General features: G+C 44.9%; 1 protein-coding gene across 1 annotated transcript in view; it reads left to right on the forward strand.

Annotated features, from left to right (window-relative positions):
- Nucleotides 1–308: 308 nt before the first annotated feature.
- Nucleotides 309–24,357, forward strand: part of CSDE1 (cold shock domain containing E1) — a 689,720-nt gene continuing 665,671 nt past the window's right edge. The window contains 2 exon segments of the mRNA XM_086923281.1: nucleotides 309–447; nucleotides 21,550–21,696. Coding sequence (XP_086779407.1) covers nucleotides 21,559–21,696 — 138 coding nt within the window. The 5' untranslated portion in view covers nucleotides 309–447; nucleotides 21,550–21,558.

A 24,357-nucleotide genomic window follows, 5' to 3' on the forward strand; every position in this document is an offset into this window, starting at 1 on the left:
AACTTAATGTTCTATCTTTCTGTTTACAGTATGAAGTGTAACTTACTGTTCTATCTTTCTGTTTACAGTATGAAGTGTAACTGAACAGAAATTACCATCTGAAACAGCGCTTCAAGTTCAGATCAGGAAAGGAACAGCAACCAATCGAAACGACCAAGACCAAAGAAGAGTTAACAACCCCTGACGACACAATACTTGATCTGAAACAAGAAGTTTGTGCCTACTCAACAGCTTCAAGAAAGCACTTCCCAACGCTGCTATTAATATTTGTTTTAATCAGTGCTGCGCTCCTCCAGTGCAGTTAGAATCGTATTCTTTACTAGCTTGATAGGTCATTTTCTCTAGCTATTTTTTTATCACTAGCAACTGCCATCCTTTAAAACGTGTGCTATTCAAACGAATCAATCTGCAAATACTACTGAGGTGCAATATTTGGAACTCTACGAGGTTGGTAAACATTGTTTTGCTTTTTTGTATCCGCCACAAGTCTTGAGTAATTTGTATAGATTCATATTTTTGTCTTACACAAAACAAGTGAGGGCCTTACACGATTTTCACTGCACTGTGTTGTCATAAATAAAAGCAAAATCTTGGCGTTTATTTTTGTAAGGGGTTGAAGTATCTGATCGAAGATGTCGCCATGTTAAGTTAATTTTAGAAGTTTTTAGGTCTCGCCTTGGCAGCTGCATGCGCTGTCTCAGCGAGACTTAAAGTAATCTGTATGTTGGGTTAAATGTAATGTTGTTTTTGCTTGCTATTGGCTCAGTTCTGTTAGTATGTTGGTATCTCCTTTCCTGTTGGCTGCTGGTGATTTCCTAACTTCCTTGTAGTCCCGATAGAGCGGCTCCGAACTATAGTGTTATTTCACTCTGCTTGCACTTCTTTCAGTGCCATCTGTTTTCCAAGCTGTAGTCTTCCTTTGTAATAGGAGACTTTCCAGCACGCTTGCTATTTATTGCCTGGTAGGAGCAGCAACACGCATGAAGCCTTTGCGCACAGCTGCCTTTCAATTACCAGCTTCCCTGCCTTCAGCATTGCTCACATGTAGCGTGCTCCTTCTAGTGCCCCTGGGGCACAAGCAGGGACTGACTACAGTGCTCCAGTATGAATAAGCACTATACGGTTCCACCCCTCCCCCCGCACAAGCAGGCATCCACTCCTGCTTGTTGCTTCTTTCCTGCTTCTCGCTTCTGTGCTCTCAACACCATCAGAAGTGTCAGGGTGTCTCCGTCCTCTGTCTCGGAGCATTATATAGTGTGCCTACGGTGCCACCTGCAACCCCACACTCCCTGCTTCAATCTCCGCCCACATGGATGGCCAGTAGGGGTGGGCAAAACATTTGGCTGAATTTCAAATTTTGTGAAATTTTCCCTCTTTTGCTGCCTGCTGAGTTTAGTTGCGCAAGTGGAAGAAAAAGAAAGACCAGCGCAGTTGCTTTTAGGACTGCCGAGAGGGGCAGGCAATGTATTTACCTTAATGATAATTTAGCTTCACCTGCCTGGAGGGCCTCTTTGGCATTCTACGCACATGCGCCATGTACCGACTCTCCTACTGCAGAACTTGCTTTGATGTATAGTCGGGCTTGTCAGTGTAGTTAGTGTAATGCATTTAGCATTAAGCTAATTACATTTTCCAGCCTGTGACTCTGCAGTGTATTGCAATAATTCTTTGTTCTGTTATTTCTTCTCTGCATAGTACGAGGAATTCTTGTTTCATATGCTACTTATATGGCATCTGACTGACAACATATACTACACACAGAGAGCCTATTACAGTCTGATACCATTATGCATTGCGACTCCATCATGCCCGAAAAGAGGCCCAAACAGTATACAAATGAAGGTCATTTGATTCTTCTCAAATATGATTCTTCATCACATATGCAAAAAACGACATGGTAACAGAATACAAATGTCTGAATACAGACGACATAGCCTGTCCTCGAACCCCCACCGCATCGCCTCATAGTAACATTCTTAGGAATTGTCACAATTGACGCACTTAGATCAAGCTCCCTACTGGAGTGAGCACCTACCAAGCAAATGAGATTCAAGCTACCCACTTTTTTTGCATAAACATTTTTTTTTTTTAATCCTTTTATTGTACTTTTCTGAACTTAGGTTTTCAACTGGCCTGCAACCCCATGGGCCGGCCGCAGCAAGTACCACTTTTGTTCAGTATTGTCGGAATAACACAGCCCTTCAGCCGACAACCCTGGGGTCCGGCGGCGAGGTGAAATAGTGTATGTACATAACTGGCCTCTTTACATCGGATTAATTATAGGTCTGGATTTTCTGTTTCCATTTTTCTGTCAAAAACCTTCTAAAATAAAGAAACCAACTAAAAAAATTGAAACCATAAGACAGACACATTGGTTAAAGCAGCACTCCCATCTGCCCTACATGTAACATGCACTATCTGTGGGTGAGCTGAGGATCCCAGTATCAGCTCGTGTATCATACAGCACACCCTCGGGTGGGCAACCAAACTAGAGTTTCTCACAGGTTCGGGCCAGCCGGTCCCTTAATCCCTCCCCCACTATTTGCGTATCGTTATCAGATTCCGAGGTCTCCGAGTTTGCCACCCTCTTCCCCACACTCTTCACTCCTCCTCCTCATCCGATGTTAAGTGCTCATCCTCCTGTAGTGGTTCGCAAATCTCCCCCCTAAAGACATTCCACTGGGTCCAAATCTTGTTCCATTTACGTGGGCAAGATCTCACTGTGTTGACCGCCCTCTCCGTAATCATCACCCTGTCCATATTCATACACCATTGCGTCAACGTGGGGGCCTCAACCGCCCCCCATTTCTGAGCTATATCACGTTTCGCTATTATCATGCCTATCGTGGACCACATTTGGCCATGTCTGGTGAGGTCGCTCGGTTCCCATATATTCAATTGGCATTTGCGTGGCTCAGGGACCAGGGACACCCCCAATGTCTGATATGGTGCGCATTATTTGTCTCCAATATTCCACCACACGAGGACAATCCCAAATGGTATGCAGAAATGTTCCCACCTCCCCACACCCGTGTAGACAGTAGGGGTGTTGCGCCCGCTGTATTGTGTGCAGTGTCGCTCTCGTGTAGTACACTCTGTGTAGTATCCTAAGCTGTACGAGACGGAACCTAGCCGATATGCCCACCTCCTTTGGTGATGCCATTGCCTCATTCTACTCAGTCTCCATGTTCCCTACCTCTGCCACCCACTTGTCTTTCAGTTTTAATGTAGGGTCTGGTAAGTTGAGTATTTTACGGTAAGTGAGTGACGTAGCCCGGTACTGCATGTAGTCCGTGAGGAGGCGGTCCTCAAGGGGAGACGCCTCTGGGACCTCTGAGTCAGGTGGTATGGCCATAAGTAATGCATGTCAAATCTGTACATATCTGTACGATTCCGTCTCCCCCAACTCATTTTGTTGTCGCAGTGGGGTGAAGGAGTCCACCGTACCTTTATCCCATAGGTCTCCGACTGTTGATATGCCGATATTGTCCCATTGCGTGAAACCCTTACTGTGTCGCAGGTTCCCCAAAGCTTTGGTGTCCCACAGTGGGGTGAGCTTGGTGATCGGTCCTTTCCACTCTAATTTGGCCTGCGCCGTACCCCACAGTGTGGTCGTGAGTTTTGTGGGTCCCACCATCTTGTTTGCAAGGCTCTTGTCATACAGGGTCGCCAACATACTGTTGGCACCTAACTTCGCCCGGTCCGCCTTATAGGCTGGATCATCTTGGGGAGCGTGCAACCACTGGTTGATGGACTTCAGTTGAGCTGCGCAGTAGTACAATTGCAAGTTCGGTAACGCAATCCATCCCTCATACCAACTCCTGTTCATTTTGGCCTGAGCTATACGAGCCAGGCAATTTTGCTCCACAGCAGGCCAGAGACCAACGCTGAAACCCGCCCAAAGTATCTAGGTGTTACCGGGTAGGGTGTATTGTCGAGGACATGGAGAAATCGCGGCAAGGACATAATTTTGTATAGTGCTGCTTTGCCCAGCAACGTCAAGGGTAATTTCGCCCAGTATTGTACATCGTGTTTCAGCCGTTCTAGCGGTGGTTTCAGATTTTTATCAAAGAATTCCACTGGATCACTTGTGACGTGTATGCCAAGATACTTGAAGGAGGACCCTGCTAGACACAAGGGGCAGTTAGCGGCAAGAACGGGGGACTGGTCCCCGCAACACATACAACCCGGACTTTGCCCAGTTAATGGTGTATCCTGAGATTTTCCCATGAGCATCACATAGAGCCAGAAGTTCTGGTATACTACGGTCCTGGGCTGTGAGGTATATGAGCATGTCGTCTGCGTACAGCGAGAGACTGTCCTCCCACCCCTCCGACCAGGTGATCCCACTCAGAAGTGGAGTCGAGCGTATTAGCGTCGCTAGAGGCTCCAATGCTATCGCAAAGTGTAGCGGAGACAGGGGGCATCCCTGCCGTGTACCCCGCGCCAATGAGAACGTGGCGGAAATATGGCCGTTCGCCACGACCTGCGCTATGGGGCCTGTATACAACAACCGGACCCATGCTATAAAGTTGGGACCAAACCCCATATTGGACAGAACTTCAAAAAGATATTGCCATTCCACCAAATCAAAGGCCATCTTTGCGTCAAGTGCCAATATGACCGCTGGGTCGGGGAGCAATGGTGCCCTAGCCAACACCGTATGTACCCTGCGCAAATTGAGGGCTGTGTTTCTGTGTGGCATAAAGCCCGACTGATCTGGGTGTATCAAGTGAGGGAGGTGGGAGATCAGCCTGGTGGCCAGAAGTTTAGCCAAAATGTTTATTTCCGCGTTGAGAAGGAAGATGGGACGGTAGGAGGCACACTCTGCCGGTGATTTCCCGGGCTTGGGGATTGCCACTATTGTGGCCGTCCGTTGATCTAATGGAAGCGTTCCCGTGGCCAGACAATCAGAATACATATCCAGCAAGGGCCCACTGAGCTGATCGGACATAGCTTGATACCATTCTATTGGGATGCCATTAGGTCCCGGAGTTTTCCCAGACCTCACCGCGTGTTTGGCCCGTTTTATTTCTTCCTTCGTAATGTCTGCTTCCAACTCCGTGGCCGCCTCCGGCGTCTGTGTTTGTGTGGCGATGTGGCTGAGCGATGCTCGTGCCGTATCCGCCGTTACCACCCTGTCTGGCGTATATACTGCCTCAAAATACTCCGCAAGGTCCCTCACTATTACTTCTGGGGAGTTTGTGCTCTACCTTCCTTGTCGTACACCTGTTGTACCCCCTTAGAGCTCCCCACTCCATTTTTCCTGCCTTGTCCCCTACGTCGTACACTCTGTGTGCAGTCGCAGTGATCTGCTCAGCCGTCTGGTGTTGTAAGTATTCCCTATGTAGTTGCTGACTGAGCAGCAATGTGTGCAACGTTTCTGGCGTCGGGGTTGCCGTATGGGCCACAGTTGCTTCGTGAACCGCTAATTCCAACCTGGACAGTTCCAGTTGCTTCTCCCGCTTATACCCTGTAATGGATGTAATTGCCTGCCCCCGTAGGACCGTCTTGTACACCTCCCATAGGACAGCTGGGGATTGCACTGACGCCGTGTTTTCGATGAAATAGTGTTTAGTGGCTTTCGTGAGGTCTTTGTTGATCTTGGGGACCTTGAGGTATGATGCGTGTATGGGATAAATCAGTCTGCGTGATTCCTTCTGAGTGGATAGGTATAAGACAACTGGGGAGTATCTCAATGCTATCGACTTGCTGCAAGCCGTTACCCAACGCCAGAAAGTAATCAATCCGGGACAGACTGTTGTTTACCGTGGAGTGCTATGTATACTGTTTCGTTGTGGTATGCACAGGTCTCCATATGTCGACTAACCCCAAAGCCTCTAAGAACCTTTGGAAGCGAGAGGGTCCGGTGGCCCGTACGGGGGCTGGGAATCTATCCGCCAGCACATCCACCGTCGCGTTGACGTCTCTGCCAATTATGTCACCCTCCGGCAGGGTTAGGAGAAAGTCACCCAATGCCGGCAGTGTAACTGAGTGGAGTGCCGGAGGGATATAGACTGATACCACGTTCAGGAGCCTACACTCCCATTGCCCCTGCATCGCTGCAAAACAACCCTGTTGGTTGACTTTAGTGCTTAGTATAATGAACGGGAATGTTTTTCTAACTAAAATACCCGTTCCCCTGGAGCGCTTTGGTAGCCCCCCAGTGAGGTGTGTTTCTTATAGAAGCACTATAGCCGGTCCCTGCCTCTTCACTGCTTGCAGAACTAGTCCTCGTTTAATTTTATCCCCCAACCCTCTCACGTTCCAGGTCATTATGGAGTGGTGTGGCTCACTGGTTAGAGGCGGCAGACCCGAGAGCAGAGGACTGCCTGGAACCAGGGTTCAATTCCTGACGCGGCAGGGTTGTGGACCAGGGTCAGCGGACTCGCTAATTCTCACCTCGGTGCCTACTCTAAACAGGGATCACACTCGGCAACTCTGGGCATTAGCTTGCCTCATCTCCACAACGGCCCCCCACATACGCCGGGGATGCCTGGTTTCACCTTGGAGATACCCAGTAGGGACCATCTCACAGGGAAAGCCAGGACGGGTTCCCCAGCGGTCTACTGCGCAGAGATACTCCTTTGGGAGTCGATTCTAGCGCATTACAAGCCCTTAATTAATGAATTAATTAATTATTCGGAGGGGGGCTACTGACGACCTCAGTCTCGTCCGCAGGTGTAATGGTTTGAGAGTCTTGTATGTTTGTCATTGTAACCACTGTGGTGCCAAATGATACCCACCATCCGAGTGTGCCGGTGCCTTAGAAACGAATAGCGAGTGCGTGCCATGCAATGTGTCTTACCTTTACCAATACAACAACGTAACTGCCGCCCCCCCCCCCCCCCCCTCCCTGCTTCCCTGCTTAACGGACATACAACCGCCCGCCTCTCCAACTGAGCAGAGTGCTTTACCCATCCCATTAATAGTGTACTTGCTTGCTGGGGTGAAGTATCCCCAGGAGCAGGCGGCTCCCCTGCCCTCATCGGAATCCCTGAGTCCAGTGTCCGGGCGCTGCCCTACCGCCAATGTCTGTAGGAAGTAGTATCTTGCGGTGTACCGGGTATTTACGACTCCACGCCGCCTTCAGCTCCAAAGTGTTCGTGGGTATGCGACTGGGCCGTGGCATCTCTGCCTGACGTCTGTGATCCCGCTTGACTGTCTCCTCTTTGGCTCTGCTTAGGCCTGTTCGAGCGCCGGGCCAAACCAACTTGTCTCCAGCCCTCCAGCCAGTAGTGAGCCGCCTCCGGCGTGTCAAAGAACCATACTGTTCGAGGCATATGGGCTGCAGATGGTACATTATGAATAGATCGCCATCTGGTGTTGGGCTCGGATGATTGCACTTTGTTTTTCTCTTGGAGAGTCTTTTGTATCTTGGTGACTCCTCCTTTGGTTGGTAGTGCGCATGGGCATCGGCTCCATCCTTAGATTGTTTTTTTCCGCCATCGGGAGCCTCTGGGACCCCACTGCAAAGGCGATTCAGTCCGTTCTGTGCCCCTGCCTTGAAGGAGCACAAGGTTCGCACCGGGGCGCACTTCCGGTTGTTCTCCGCCGCTTCACCTGCACTTCCGGCCGGCCATCCGGATTACTGCCTCTCTGTGCCGATTGCCTCACACAGGCCCTCACTATTCTGAGCGTCGTACAGTTGCTTCCCAGTCACCATTGATGTCGGAAACCACATCGGCCGGACACCGCTCGGTCCCGGACCCCGGGTCTTCTCCTCCGAGGCTTCAGTATCCCGGATAAGTATGCGGATTGATGGGGGAAGATCGCCTCACTCCTGGAGCCTCTCGGTTACGCTGCCGCCATGTTCGGCCACTGGCCACGCCCCCATAAACATTTTTTTGACTTAACATTAGTCAATCACTCAGCTAGACTTTACAGACCCTGTCTTCTCCAACGCGCTGAAAATAGACTTACACGAGGTTTACGTTTTCATTTGCAGCAGTGTCCAGCTGTTCATCACAATCATAACAAGCATTGAAAATGCAATAGGTCTCGCCTTTGATTAAGTTAAAGCCATTTGCTTTGCAAATGGTATTGTATAGCATAGCAAATTGCTTTAACTTAATGAAAGGCGACACCTATTGCATTTTTAGTGCTTGTTTTTTATTCCTAACCAATTGATGCAACCAATTTTACCCTCTTAATTGCGTTGTTTTCACTTTCAGCCTTTGGCTTCATATATATTACTGCTGGGAAATTGCATCTCCTAGACAGGTTTGCATATTCTTTACTTTCCTTCCGTAACTTTCGTGTACTCGTTTTAGACCATTGATGGAACTTGTTAGTTTGGCTGCACTGCACTCCTTCCCTAATGCATTGACGGCCTGTTGCAAAAATGCTTCTTATCAAATTCCATAACAAATCTTCACAGCCTTTAAGCAAGGTTCGGCCCACTAAGTTACCAACTGTCAAATTAAGGCTGAATGCAGTCCGTGTTTTGCTGTATCTGATCATAAACCCTTCATCATTATTCTCCATTCCAGGCACTCTAATTTAGCTCTCTGTACAAAACTCATACTAAACCTACACCCATCTCCGTATTTGTTGTTGATAAATCTGTGTTGTGGTTTGGCTTGGTTTGTGCTTGTTGATAGAGCTGTCTTAGCTGAATCACTGCCATGTTTGATGTTCAGTGGAAATTGCTTAGTTCCAATAAGAATGTCTTGATTAAAGTCCTATGTCAAGATGTCCCCTGTGTTAAAACCCTGGTGTAGCAACAGCCTTTATTATCTTATTTCCATCGGTTGTTTCCAATATCTTGGAATGCTACTTTTTCATTCTTTTATCAGTTAACAGGTGACTGGAGCCATTAATGCTGTTTTGATGGGGCTAAAGGATATGGTTTCCCTTTTATTTTCAGGACTTTGTTGATGGTGTGATGCCAAAGTTTTTGGTCTGAAGCTGGATGGTGTTGTAGTAGCATTGGCATTTATATCGCATTCTCATGTCACAGTACATGGGTTCATTAATACTGTAACTTAAACAGATTATAGCTACATACTTATGAACCCCCAAGAAACGTTCAACCAAAATGATCAGTATGTCTATATTGGAGTACTGCCTTTTTTCCGATATTTCCCCATTAGCCCAACAAACACTCTAAACGAAAATACTTTCCGATCCTCTCCTTGTAGATGTTTACAGGCCAACTAATGACCATTTTTAGCAGTGTTTAGTTTAATCAGTTACTTCACAGCCAAATGCCCAAGTCAAAAAACTTTGATACCACGTAATTTTGAACAAAGTAATATTGCGTTATTTAGTTGTTTTAAGCTACTCTAACCAATTTTTCATTTAGAATTTGATTGCCATTATTGTTTAGACATTTAAGGTGATATTTTGCTTTAGTTCTCGAGCATGCAACATTGTAAAGTAGCTGAACTTGTATGCTTTTATATACTTCAGTATTTAATTGCAGTCTACAGATTGAATTACCAGTGCGTGAGATATAATTAGCATCCAACTGGGTGATGTAGTGCCTTGACTATTCAGAATTTGAGTAGCTATGTCTAGAACTAGTTTCATGTTTCTGACTGCATTGGATGTATTCATTCTGAATGCATTAACATGAACATTTTGGCACCGTAGATATTCCTAAAACTAACCTCTTAATATACGCAAAAGTTCACAAATTTGACGGAATACATACACATTTTATATAATAATTGTTCACACTGCGGTTTAAGTGTTTGCCAGCTTTTTCCTTTGAATGGGCATTGTCTCGTTTCTTGGAGACTTACTTATGTGCGCCCCTTAGCAATTTACTAGGTTACTGCATAGTGTGTACTTTTTCACCTATACGAAATACAAAGTTGTTTTCTTTTTCAGTTTTTGAGAATCTTTTTCTTGTTGAAAACCTATGTGTTCGAGTCATGTGTGCTGTAGATGCACATGCTTTGCATACTCCTGCCATCTAATGTTGGGTCCTGATGTTTGCAAGTTGTTTTTCTCCGCAGAAGTCTCTCCTAGTCACAAGGTAAGGTTACTCCTCCTGTTGGTGATAGTGCGCATGAGCATCTGCTCTATTCTTAGTTTTATTTCCACCGTCTGGTTCAGACGTGTATTGCTTCTCTCTTCTAAACTGTCCTTCGGGTTCCCCTTGGTGCACAATCCACTGTACCCTCAATGGTATTTCAAGCTTTTCCCTCTTTCCGCGTATCAATTCGATTGGGAAAGTCTCATCTTCAGTTGAAATATTCACGGACAGCCTGCAGGCCTAACCGCGTCGATCCACCCTCTACCAAAGGACTCTGTTTCAATTCAGCCCTCAGTGCTACTCCAAGTAACCATGTGTCGATCTACATCAGGTTTGCAACTTGTGCTTATCACAGGAGCACAAGGAAGAAGACTGCGAGGCCTGTCATTTTTTCAGGTCAAAAACGACTAGTTAGTAGCGACATCAAGAAATGCAGCGGTAAGGCACTCAACAGACTCTGAATTTCTTCAAAGAATTCGAACAGGAAGAAGTGGCAGTTGCAGAAGAAGAGGAGTCCCTCTCGGTCCCAGAATCAGATTCCGAGATAGAGTTTGAGTCAGAAGACATTTCAGCGGGACAGGGTGTCTTGAGTACCAAACCCACGGTCCGCTAAAAACCATCTAAACATAAGGCTTCAGCACCATCTCTGCCCTGGTAGGCACCCAGATGTTCAAGTTTATATTTCTTTATTCGACTGACAGAAAAGCAGTCATAAAAGCACATAAGTACATTGTTATACAATTCATTCAAAAAGATTTTTACATCAAACCTATCTAAAATAGTCAATTCACGAGAGACTTAAGAGGATGCAGTAGTCCAGTATAAATGTACTTGGTCGAGGCATGATTACATATATAGCACAGATCAACTTGGAATCATCCTTCCATACTTAGTCTAAACTTCAGGGCTGTTTTTAAAAACTTACAGGTAAAAAAAGTGCTGTCGTCGTGCAACATTTGAAGATATAAAAGTGCAGGCTTAATCTGTACAAAATTCATCTTTTTAAGCAAAGGTTTTAAAAACATTTTTCTTGGACTCGAATAGTAAGAACACAGGAATAAAAAGTGAGCTAGGTCTTGCGGAGACTTGTTGTCGCAGCCGCAAGCTGGCAACACTTGACCTCTGTGGGCTCCACTCGGCACAGCTAAGAGCAAATGGTAGAGACCAAATCGGAATCTGCTCAACAGAAAGCGCTCGTGTCTGGATATATTCCATGATAAATACGGTTCGGAGAATACACAGGTCTTTGTTAGTGTGTGACTCCTTACGCTGGACTTCTTTAACTCGGTTTCTTCCCTGTCAAGTTGTCGTTTTAGCATGAAAGTGTTTTTTACAAAGTTAACATCTTTCTTGGAGATGTTCTGGGGTGTTAGATAAAGGTCCAATCTACCCAGGTCTTTACAACAGTTTCTAATATATTTCATCCAGGGTATCTTGAGTTGTCCTTCCCAAGAGAGGGCTTCAGCGAGGATGTTATGAGTCAGTGGTATAGATACGTTGCGCCAACAGTTTAACCAGCAGAGCGGAGGGTTTGCAGCGATTTTGTCTCCTAGGTACGGTGTGCCCAATTCCTCATGTACAGAGAAGTTAGCGGTACTTTTTGGTAAACTCAGGACCTGTTTCAGGAAGTTATTTTCAAGAGTCACCAGGGCATCTGCTGGTAAGATGCCCCACAGCTCACTTCCGTAACATGCCACTGCAACGCTTTTTGCCTGGTATAATTTCATTATGGCGGACACTGGAGTATTACCCAATTTGCGTGCGAAATCCATTATTCCGGTGTTGGTCCTTAGTACTTCGCCTTTCTTTTTTGTTATGGCAGGGCCCCATGAGAGTTTGTGGTCGAACAATACTCCTAAATAGGAAAATGTTTTTGTTAGCGGTATGTTTTCCCCGTTGACTGAAAAGGGGTATCGTTTTTTGGGAGTTATCCAACCGTCATAACAAAGGATTTGGAGTTATTGATGTTCAGGCCACGTGAGGACATGAATTGGAAGAAAGAATCCAATAACTTTTGAAGCCCGAGTGCGGTTCTGGATAACAGGACGGCGTCGTCCGCGTATAGCAGGACCGGCACCCAGATGTTTCTGATGCCCCGCTCTCAGGCCTGGCACCGAAACAAACGGTCAAGCCTTTTGGCTCCGGAACGAGCTGAGATAAATAGTTTTAGGACCCGAAACATTCTGCTTCGAAAGACAAATCCGGTTCAGAGTCTAAATCCAAACATAGGTCTGCTTCGGAGCAGAAATATTCAGTTTCCAGGGACAAAAACAATATTTATAGTTCAGCACCAAATCGTTCGGCGCTGAAATCTAAAAAGGATATTTCTGATTCCCACCCCCAGAACCAATTTTGGACATTTTTAAGGACAAATTGGATTCAAAGCAGAAAAAGCCTTGCATCAATCCAGACAATAGTAGCCAAAACTCTTAAGAAGAAAGACTGATCGGAGGGCATGGCATACAAGATTCCCCCTCCCCCACCCCCTCCCCCCTTTAAGAAGAAAAAGGACATTGCTACAAGCCTTATCTATCTTGCTTTGCCATCCTCTCCACCACCTCCCCCATCTTCACCTTTACCAATACTGCCGGGCTCAGATCCATTACATAATACGCCACAGGGATCTCCTTACACACACAGCCTGATTTAGGAGATGGGGATGATGATCATGAGTGTTCCTTTACCTATAGACCCGTGGGATGATTGAAATACTGGATACTGATCCAGACCTATATCCTGCAAAACCTTCACCTCCAGATGACAATGTATCCTATCTAGAGCTAATTTCCAGAGCAGCAGCATATCATGGGGTTACGCTGCATAAAGAGGCCTTAGATGATGATTTTTTTATTTGAGGCATCTAGGGGCTTCACACAGTTAGTCAAAGTTTCCTATGTTAAAAGGTATGAGGAGACATGCAGGTGACATTTTTAACCCCTTCCATGCTCATGACGAGCTCAGCTCGTCATGAGGCACAGTGGAGCTGTGCTGATGACGAGCTGAGCTCGTCATGACACCAGCAAAATGGCAATTTCCAGCACAGGGGAAAAATAACCACAGCAGCGATGTGGTTAAAGACCCAGGTTGGGCTCGAATTTAACACCTGTGGTTGATAAAAAATATAAACCATCGCCCTCTGATCCAGTGTTTATTAAAGGACAACTCCTACTAGATTCTCTGGTAGTTTCCATTGCTCGTGAAAGAGCCAACTCTTAGACATCTGGGAATGCTCCGCCCCCAGATAAAGAATCCAAATTTACTGACACCTCTGGTAAAAAGTAGCTGCTCAAGCTTCCAATCACTTGAGCATTACCAACACGCAGGGCCTACTAGCTAGACAGACAGGGTTGCACTGGGATGGAATGGAAGGTCTACTAAAGTACCTACCAGAAGAGCACAAGAAAAAGCCAAAAGAGCTAGTTTAAGAAGGGAAGCTCATTTATAATTCTTCTATTAAATGTGCTCTAGATGCTGCTGACACTGCAGCGAGAGAAATTAACACCAGCATTCTGTTACGTTGGCATTCCTGGCTCAGAATTTCGGGCTTTAAACCAGAAGTCCAACAATCTATTTTAAACACTCCTTTTGACAAACCTCATCTTTTTGGACCTCAGGTTGACGAGGCTAAGAACTCTCCTCCGGTACAGGCTTCTTGAGAGGAAGGTACAGAGGAAATAATTTCAAAGGTAGGGGTACAAGCACACAATACAAAAAGAGTAACTGTGGGTCAACTAAGTGTCAGAATGTGTCTAGATGACTGTGTGTGTACTCTGGGTGTGTTAATAAAGCACACAACAGGATATCGCACTGTATGGGAAGATATCCATCAGTTACTCGTCCTTTGCCGCCCTTTCATCATTTGAACCACTTCCCAAAGTACAGAGTCTTAGTTGTTGCCACCTATTCTGGGAAAGGCTGCTGTTGTGAAGTTGAGGATTTATTTATTTATTTATTTATTTATTTATAGGGAAGTGCTATTAGTAACTGAGAAACAGTGCAAAAACGAATTGTGAAAACCAAAAAGAAAATATGCTCTATGATCAAATTGAATAATGAACGCAATTTTTTTTTATTCTGGTGCCATTCATTTCCAAAGCTAAAAACAGTTCAGTGCAAAGTTGCCAGTAATTAACCCTAATAGTCACTGGCCTGATGTGATGGTCGACATGTTTCTGCGGTTAATTAAAGATAAAATTAAACAATAAAACAGAGAGACATGGAGGAATATGATGATGAGGGATATGATATATAAAGGGCGAAAAACATGGACATTTGTATCTCGTTTACACTGTTTGGAGCGCTTTCATGTCTAGCTCTCGCGTTGTTTTTAATTATGACTATATATCACTTTTTCTACATCCTAGAGCGGTGCACTATCTTCCTGAGCTGTTGCCAGGCGAGAAGTGGCACGTTCCTCTTACCCTAGAGGTGAGCGAGAGGAGTTGAGTGACCCAGTGATTAGTACCTGGTCATTCAGGATTGTCTTAAAATAAGTTGACAATATAAGATGACTTACACTAACCATGGTAATGTCGTTTTTATCTTTGTATGTGTCTTTTATTTATGTTGTCTGTGTCTTGATGTGTCTCCTGGGACACCCCCTGCACAATTAGGAGGACTACCAGGTTTGAACAGGTGATATCTGTATCATAATTCTTTTTATATCTCACCATCTAGCAGTAGCAAATATATAGGTCCTGAAGAAGCGGGAGATACTTAGTGATCTTTAATTAACCGCAGAAACATGTCGACCATCACATCAGGCCAGTGACTATTAGGGTTAATTACTGGCAACTTTGCACTGAACTGTTTTTAGCTTTGGAAATGAACGGCACCAGAATAAAATATTTTTGCGTTCATTATTCAATTTTATCATAGAGCACATTTTCTTTTTGTTTTTCACAATTCGTTTTTGCACTGCTTCTCAGTTACTAATAGCACTTCCCTTTAAGTCCTCAACTTCACAACAGCAGCCTTTCCCAGAATAGGTGGCAACAACTAAGACTCTCCACTTTGGGAAGTGGTTCAAATGATGAAAGGGCGGCAAAGGACGAGTAACTGATGGATATCTTCCCATACAGTGCGATATCCTGTTGTGTGCTTTATTAACACACCCAGAGTACACACACAGTCATCTAGACACATTCTGACACTTAGTTGACCCACAGTTACTCTTTTTGTATTGTATACTTTGTTAAGGGGGCTGTAACTGCGTGGTCGGTAAATATTCCCTGGGACCCTCCGTTTATCTGTCTGTTGTTATTAGGGGTACAAGCATGCCAACCCGTAACTTCCCTTCCTCCGATGAGCAGTGACTTGCCTACGCTTCCCCCGATCATCTAACACCTGTCGGGGACGGCTTCAACAATTTACCCCCCTTCTGGCAACCAATAACATCCGACAAATGGGTGTAAGACATTATCCAACATGGTTACTTGCCTGGACCTCACTAGCAATCCTCCCAACAGCTCAACTCGTACTCTCATCAGAGCATCTGCATCTCCTTAAACAAGAGGTACAAGCTCTGTCAATAAAAGGAGCAATAGAACCAGTTCCCTTACTGTATCAAGGTTCAGGAGTCTACTCTATGATCAATCTTGTATCTAAGTACATTAAATCTGTAATACATTCAGAGCATTCTCACATGGTCACACTTCAAGTCCTTCCACTGTTACAGCAAGGCGATTTTATGTCCACACTAGACTTAAAAGACTCATGCTTTCATATTCCAGTTAACCAAGCTCATCGCAAATACCTCAGATTTGTGATAGGAAAACATTATCAATTCAAAGTACTCCCCTTCTGAGTAACTACTACTCTTAAGTATTCACAAAATGTTTGGCAGTAATAGTGGAATAGCTCTGAACCAGATATCCATTCAAGGTCCCTTCGGTCAGCTGAGCTTGGGAATCTGGTTGTCCCTAGAGTAAAATGGGCTAGGTGGGCTGGTAAGAGCTTTACTACCACATTGCAAAACTGTGGAACTCTCTACCAGCCTCACTCAAGTAAGAGACTAACCTACTAACGTTTAGAAAGGGTCTAAAAACATGGCTTTTAAGGCATAATCCCAACCGTCTTGAGTTAAATCTGCATGTGCTAAAGAGTAGCGCCTAGACACCTTGGGGTATTGTTGCGCTTTACAAATTTATCATAATAATCAGAAGACAACAAATTCATGTCTTCCATATCTGAACAATTGGCTCATCAAAGCCAGCACACACCAAAAGTGTCTACACCATACTCAGACTAAGTTACACCTACTTTACCTATAGGGTTTCACGGTCCGTGCTCCAAACTCCCACCTTCCGCTTTCACAAATGAAGTTTTATCTGGGAGTGACTCTAAACACTTGCACAGCTCTAGCCTCTCCCATTTTAGCCAGAATTCAAAATATTCAGTCTCTAATAATAGTTTCAGGCCAACCAATACTTGGCAGTATGCAGCTGCTAGGGATGATGGCGTCATGTATCAACATAGTACCTCATGCAAGGTTGCACATTTGTCCTCTACAAGAGTGCTTAGCACGTTAGTGGAGTCATCTCTGGGTCAATTAACAGATCTAGTGTTGGTAAACAGCCGCACCCATCGCTCTCTGCAGTGGTGGTACACACCAAACGTATCAAAAGGGCGGCCCTTCATCGACCCTGTTCACAGATCATGCTGACAGCAGATGCATCCCTCTCAGGGTGGGGTGCCCATCTTCACAACTTGAAAATTCAAGGTCTATGGAACAACAAGTACAAAGCTCTGCACATCAACAGTCTAGAGCTGCTAGCTGTATAATTGACACTGAACCGTTTTCAGTCTCACCTCACAGGGAAAGTTATCCTAGTCCGCACCACCATGATTGCACTGTACTATGTACAGAAACTGGGGGAGGCGATGGACACATTCTCTGCAACGGTCACTAATATCTGATAATTTGGCATTGGACAATTCATCACTGAGTCCATCTTCTGGCAGAGCACCTCCCAGGAGTTGACAGTCTGATTGCCGACCTCCTAAGCAGAGGACTGTAGCAAATTCACGAGTGGCAACTTCCTCCCCAGGTTCTCCTTCCATACTTTCAACAAAGGGGATTCCTACAAATAGATCTGTTTGCCTCCGTGGACAACTCAAAATGCCCAAACGCCTCCTCAAGGTTCCCACACCCGCTATCCAAAGGCAATGCCCTATGGATGAACTGGTCCGGGATATTTTCCTACACTTTTCCGCCTCTCCCTCTCCTTTTATTTCTGGTTTGGAAGCTCAGGCAAGCATCCCTCAAATTGATTCTAGTAGCTCCCACTTGGGCTCGTCAGCCGTGATTCACAACACTTTTAGAATTGTCAGTAGTTCCACATCAACAGCTACATCTAATTTCCAGTCTTCTTGCGCAGAACCCTGCAGAAGTCGGACACCCAAATCCCAAGGAGTTCAACCTAGTGATTTGGCTTCTAAAGTCATACAATTTGTCTCTCAACTTGCCACCAGAATGCATTACCGTTCTTAAGGAAGCCAGAAAGCCTACTACCAGAGCGTGCTATGCAGCGATATGGAAAAGATTTGTTTTGCAGTGTGAATCTTTCTAGATTCACTATGCTGTGCATTATTCCGCGGTCTGGTGGTTGGATCCGGAATCAGAGTTTTTTTTTTTTGTAGCCCAGGTGGGCGTCGACATCCCACCTTTTGTCTGCATGCTTCCTGCGGAAGCTCTCACCCTTGGGTGCCATCTTCAGATTCTTTTTTCCGCTGTTGGGTCTGGATTGTTCCTGAGAGGGCTCCACAGATTTGGAGAAAAGGAGCCAAAAAGCCAAGTTTTGTAAAGAAAAGAGAAGACTAAGTGAGACTACATTAGCGAAGAGGACGATGAAGGATGAGAATCTTCGAAGAACTTCGACGTCCAGAAAAGAATGCGCAATCACAAGAGATGGACAACACACCATTCAAATTCTGCCGGAACTGCCACCACAAGTACGCGCGGAGGGAGCAACATCCAGTCTGCAACCTCTGCCTGCCGGTCGACCACGAAAGCAGGGACTGCAACGCCTGCTCCGCCTTTACGCCGAAGACCCTTCGTCTGAGAGCGAGGCAAAGGAGAGCTAACTTCGCCATGCAGGGCAAGGGCCAGCCACCATCCCTGCGGGACCTGGGACTCTCGACCGACTAGGGGGATTAAGTCGCCGAAGAAGACGACGGCTACACGGTCGTAGAGACCGATAATACGAAGACTCCAGAAAAGGTAGGAGACTCGACGCCCCAAAAAGGCCCGAAAGACTCTCGACAGTCTGCCCAAGACTCTTGAAAAAACGAGGGCCGACAGCGCAGACGCCGAAAACTCCGGTGTCCGTGGCAACACCCAGGGCCAGCGGATCCTCACGGAAGGACTCCCAGGCGCTGAAGGGCATTGACCAGCCAAGGTCGTCAAAGCTTCCACGAAAAGGAACGCTCTACGCTGAAGACCTTTTCGTCGACTAAGGACGCAAGACCAGTCTCGGCGCCGAAACCAGTCTCGACGCCGAAACCAGTCTTGACGCTGAAAACAGTCTCGACGTCATCAAGCCAGACAAAGAGACCGGCACAACCAATTGGCGCCGAACAGGCGGCCGAGATGGAAAGATAGAAGAGAAGACTCAAAAGGATGAAAGAGTATACAATTCCGTCGAAGCCAAAGCTACCGGTGGTCGAGTTCGTCGAGGAAGTAGATGAGGTCGAGGCACCTCCAGAAAGCCAGGAAGATCTGGAATATCGGGAAGATGACGCTCCCTACTCTGAGGAGGAAGATGACGACCAGAAGACCTTCCAAGGCTCAACATACTCAGGGACACAGGACCTAGAGTGGCAGGACCTCGAAGCAGAGAGTCCAGAAGAGGAAGAGGACACATATCGACATTGGACTTTACAATGAAGTCATCAAGAACGCAGCATCAGCGTTCAGAGTAAAACTCGAAGAGGAAGAGCCTAAGGCGGATTTTGTCGTGGAAACACTGCTCCCAATACAAACTAGGAGCCAGTACCTGCCAATGCTCGAAAGCATCAAAGGACAAGGCAGAGAGGCCTTCAGAGAACCTGCGACTTGTAAACCCAACACACCCAGGACGGAGAAAGACCCAAGTCTAAAAGCATTGCCCTGGAAGAAGTAAGCCTAGCACTAATCTTAACGCGCATGCGCAGAGGTACGTTAAGATTAGTGCTAGGCTTGCGGGGTTTGGCGCTCCCAGGTTCTGAGTTGCTTTTCAGTTGCTCGATTCCTACTAACGCAGGTGAACATTGTTTTCTTCCGATTCATTCGAGATCTGGTGACTCGGAGTGGCATGGCCATGTTGGATACTACAATTGGCTTAACAATCAAGAAGCCCCGGTACTTAAATGAAGTAGGCGGACCCGTCAGTGCCTCCCCTTCCACTCGTCTTAGAGCAATGGGTACCGACGGATAGGTAAGTTTGGTGATGTTGTGATGGGGTTACTGCCCTGTAGCAATTAATTTTAGTTAACAATCCTTACTTCTTCCAGGACAATGCTTTTAGACTTGGGTCTTTCCTGGTCGGCTGCAAAAACATCTTTTTGCTGCCACATTTCATGGTACTCGTAGTGCTAGTCACAGTGTCAGATATGGGGACACAGATGGTCGCCTGTGGCAGTGATACCATCCGAGTTTGCCCTTCTTTCTTTCTCTCCTCGGGTCAGTTACCTTCCTTAAGTAATTAGTGTTGGTTTAGTGGTGGGTCTAGTTTGTGGCAGGACAGATGGTAGTCTACCACACGTCTATTGGGTTGTATGTGTAAAACAATTGGGCTGGACACATAGGAATTGTGCGCTAATTGTGTCCTTTTTTCTACACATCAGAGCGGGGCCTCAATTTCCCGAGCGGTTGCCGGGCGAGGTGAGGCTTTCACCCACACAAAGCTGGATGAGTATCACTAGGAGGAAATGCCTCTATGTGATGAAGCTAGTATGCTTCTATGTTATGCGGAACGCAAATTGTTCTCGCAGGTGTGTTTTGTCTTGACGGTGTCTGTGGGGTTGTGTGGTTTCATGTGTGTAACAGGGTACATGGAATTTTTGTTGTTTTCTTGACAGGAAGAAGATCTCCTTTCTGTCTCCACTGGACATTGAGGTTCCAAGTTCTGGGGAGATATATGACTTCCTTAAGTACATTGCACGTATGGTATTAATTTTCTTCTGTATTTGTACACCTATCACATTTTGTTGCAGTAGCCTATCATCTCTAAGGTCCTGATGAAAGCGGGAGCAATGCTCCATTAAGCTGAAACTAGTCGACCACCCTGCACAGCGCCATAATGTAGTCTCACTCATCTACTACTAGGCGTGTTTTTAATCTTGACACCTACACTAATTTCTATAGGCACTCCCCTTAGTCTAGGTAGTCAATTTTAGCAAGCACTTCTTCTAGAGCACTGCATTCATCCTGTATTTTTCTTTGAGCATGACTGTGGCTCAGCACGCCGCTCTCCACTTACATACCGCCACGTGATGATATGGGCGGCGCATGGAGCGACTGCTTATTCCCATATGACGAAATGCCGCCACAAGGGTGGTCTGATGGGTATTTCTTAGCCCAGTGTGACTCAACACACTCTTTTCACACATGCACCTGCGTGATCTTCGTTCACCATTCAGGGCAGCACACCCCCTTGGACCTGGTCTTCTCTTTCTATGTATTTACTTTGATTATAGGGGCATGAGCTGACAGGTCGATAAACTATTTCCCCTTTGACCCTCTGCACATTTGGTTTTTTCACTGTGTTAGCACATCAACAAGCCAATGTTGGGCAAGCAGTGCTAAAAACACTTTTTAAAACAGCTGCAACATCTACTGATTAGCCACCGCTTTGGGAGAAAACTGCTATATAATCTATGCAATGCATGTGTATACAGCACACATGCCTCGAACGGATTTTGGTACTTACCCAGTAAGCATCTGTTCTTGGCATGTAGAGCTGTAGATTTACATGTGGCCTACCACCTCCCAAGGCACAAGTAGCTGTTGCAGTTTTCATTATTTACATTACATACGCATGGCCATCTCAGTACTACACTTACCTACTCCATTTTCACCTTCTTGCTGGTAAACAATCTAACAGTAGACTCGATGCCCATGCGCACTATCATCGAAAGGAGGAGTCGCATTACCTCCTGACTAAGAAAGACTACTTTGAAGAAAATCAACTTGCAAAAATCTGGACCCAACACTAGATGGCAGGAGTGTATGCAAATCATGTGAACCTGCAGCTCTACATGCAAATAACGAATACTTACTGGGTAAGTAGCATAATCCTTAAGTATGCATGCCTGAAAATTACTCCAGCTGGAAAGTCCCATGTTCCAAATAAGCTTTAAATACTGGGGGAATGGCGTAGTAGCATGTCATGGTAGTGGCGAGTGGTGTAATAGGTACTTGTTTAAAGCCATAAACGTAGTTCATAAAACACTTAAACTAAGGGTCCTAGTAGACATGCATTTCTAAAATAAGATATCTAGCTTTTTGAAACTAAACTGAGAATTTTTTTATTATCTTTTATTTGCTACTTTTAAAATTGTAATATTGTACACTGTTATCACAGCACTGAAAGATGGCGAATCTTTGTAGTATGTCATCGGATACTGTTCCATCGTCTGCTCTTCCCCTTGCTTCTCATTCTTTACCACTCTCATCTACTACCACATCATGGTCTAAGAAGCCGAAGAGGACCCCCCTCTATCAGAGATCTGTAAGTCAGGGTTGCAGTGTGCACGTTAGGCACGTCTTATTAACAGCATGTTTTTTTAGAAACCTTGAAGGCTTACTTTGTCAATTGAATCATGTGAACCAGTTGCTTTAGTCTTCAAATCTAACTGCTTACGTTAGATGCCCTTCCTTAACCGCTATTACAGTATGTTTCCTTTTTTTCTGGTAAAGTTCAAGTTTATTGAATCACCTTTTGGAGGGAAGGAGATCTTTTTTACATTCTTCTAATGTCTTATTTTCTCTGGCAATTTTTCATGCGTTATTGGTTTGAGTGGTGTGGCTTTTAAAGGCGGTTCTCTTTCACTTTTAATCTCTTTTTTTATGAAAAATGTTAATGTGTCCTCAAGTGTGTAGACTTGCTTTTAATTTTTGCTTTGGGTTGTGATTATTTGGGTTTCTCTATAAAAACTGTAAAAAACGTAGCTTTTAGCTGGCTCTTATTTTACTGTAAATTTAAAGATGTTTTCCTTGGCAAAAATGTTCTGGAACCCTGCACATAGGCTGAGACGTTAAGTGCCTATGCATTTAAGAAACCAGGCCATAAACAGATGATACAGGTAAGTAACCTTTTCTTTCATGGGTGTCCCTTCTTTAAAAGGAAACCAATGAAGGCAGTCTTCAGGCACTGTAACTAAACAGATCAGTAGTTTATGCAAGCACTATTCTGCAGTCTTCAGTGAGTTTTGTAGATATGAAGCTTGTAAATATTTCCAACATGAAAGTGTGGAAACCATATGGATGACAGTAGTAATGGTCAATTTTGAGAAAACGGGAATTGAGGGCAAAAAGCAAGGCTTAAGAATAAGCCGCCTCTGAAGGGTAGAGAGTAACAACACTCTAGAGGGGCTGCTCTTCTTTTCAGGTAATTAAACAGGTAGGCAGGTTAATGTGAGGGGAAAGAGGGGCAACGCTGGCCAAACAGTTTTTTCTGTGGGCTTGTAGCTCGCAATTATCCCCACATCTAGGGCACAGGCTACTGATTTCTTGAGAGTGAAAGAGGGGTTCTGCTATCTTGAAAGTGGGCAGAATGGAGCCTTCTGGGATAACTAGATGTCACACTTCTCTTGAAGTAGTAATCGGAAGGAGGGAATCTGGTAGCCCATTGGCTATTGACTGCCACCTCCTGTCGGGCATTTCTGGGCATATAAAGGGCACCCATGGCACCCAGAACCATGGTTTCGGACTGGAAAAGTAGACCAAAGGACAGTCATGCTGCACAAAGGACCATACCTGATGCTTCGATGTAACGGTTTACTTAACTCAGTAGTACACCTTGAAGTTTTAGATTGAATACAGAAAATGAAGTATTGTACTGCTATAGAGTAGACCAGCTTGTATCTTGCAATTAAATGTTTCCAGTACTTATTAGGCCATGCCTGTTGATTTGTTGTCGCGTTTTTCTTCCCTAGGTAGGACCGCTTGTAGTTTTTATTTGAATACAAAATCATTGAGTATAGTATTTTGATGTACCCTTGTTATCGACGTACGTATATAGTTTTAGCTTGTAACCTTCTATCACAATGTTCTTTAAATGTTCTCTTGTATTGGTCCTTCTAATACTCTGGGATATAATTCTAACGTTTACGATAAGTATACATTTTTTGGTCCCTTCATTCACTTTTTGGCAAATTATGGAAGATTCATGAATAGGCGTACTCTGGGATACAATAATAGTAATATATCTGCATTTAGGTTAAGTATACAGTTTTTTTGATACCATTATTAACTTTCTGGCAAATTATAGAAGCGTTTTGCACCTTTGCCCATTCAAAGATGGCGGCAACAGGAGCTTTTAACCTAAGGATATTGAGCGATTATGGCGTAGACAGTGGAGGTAGTTACTTAGACCTGCCATCGGACTACTTGGTTCAGAATGTCTTGGAGCGGAGGCCGCATGATCCTGGTGTACGTCCGTCTGTACATTTACTGAGATTCAAAACCTAGATAAGTGAGTAAGACAATTTCTGGCCTCGATTAGTCCTTTTTATTATTATGAGTATACTTACCTTGGATTGTTTGATTTGCAGGAAATATTACGAGGTTTGTACTCACATTTCCTGCAAGTACATTGTATGACTAAACTCTGTGCTTAAACTTTTTTAGATAGATTTCACACTGGTGGTTGTCATGTTTGACTCTGGCTTTTGCCTTTTTATAGGCAACAGTATTATACTTTTTTAGTGAATTAAGTTCTTGTGACTCTGAAAAGTGATTTTGAGATTCTGCTCAATTTAGATTGTTTTTTTGCCATTATTGCTTGTAAGTAGGTTCTTCGTAGTTATTAATCTGGTGATGGTTTTTATGTGTGCACATATATAGTGACCGTTTGCTCTATTGGTGTATTGCTTTGTGGCTGTGTTTGATTCACATCTTGGATTCGCTGGGTTTTCTTCCTTTCACTATATCTTTGTATATTAGAGTACAATTTTTCTTGTATGTTTTGATGATTTTAGGATATAGGGTCAACCGTATTGTACAGCTCAACACTTGGTCCTGAAGATGGTTTGTACTTTTCAGACATGGAGACTGAAACGTCGATTAGTTGTCCACCACAACTACATAAGTTGATCTATGGACTGATGAACTTCTGCTGTTTGGAAGATACATATCTTAAACCAGAGGAGGACATTGCAGTTCGGTGGTC

The sequence above is a fragment of the Lissotriton vulgaris genome, chromosome 5 (assembly GCF_964263255.1).
Source record: "Lissotriton vulgaris chromosome 5, aLisVul1.2, whole genome shotgun sequence".
Taxonomy (NCBI): domain Eukaryota; kingdom Metazoa; phylum Chordata; class Amphibia; order Caudata; family Salamandridae; genus Lissotriton; species Lissotriton vulgaris.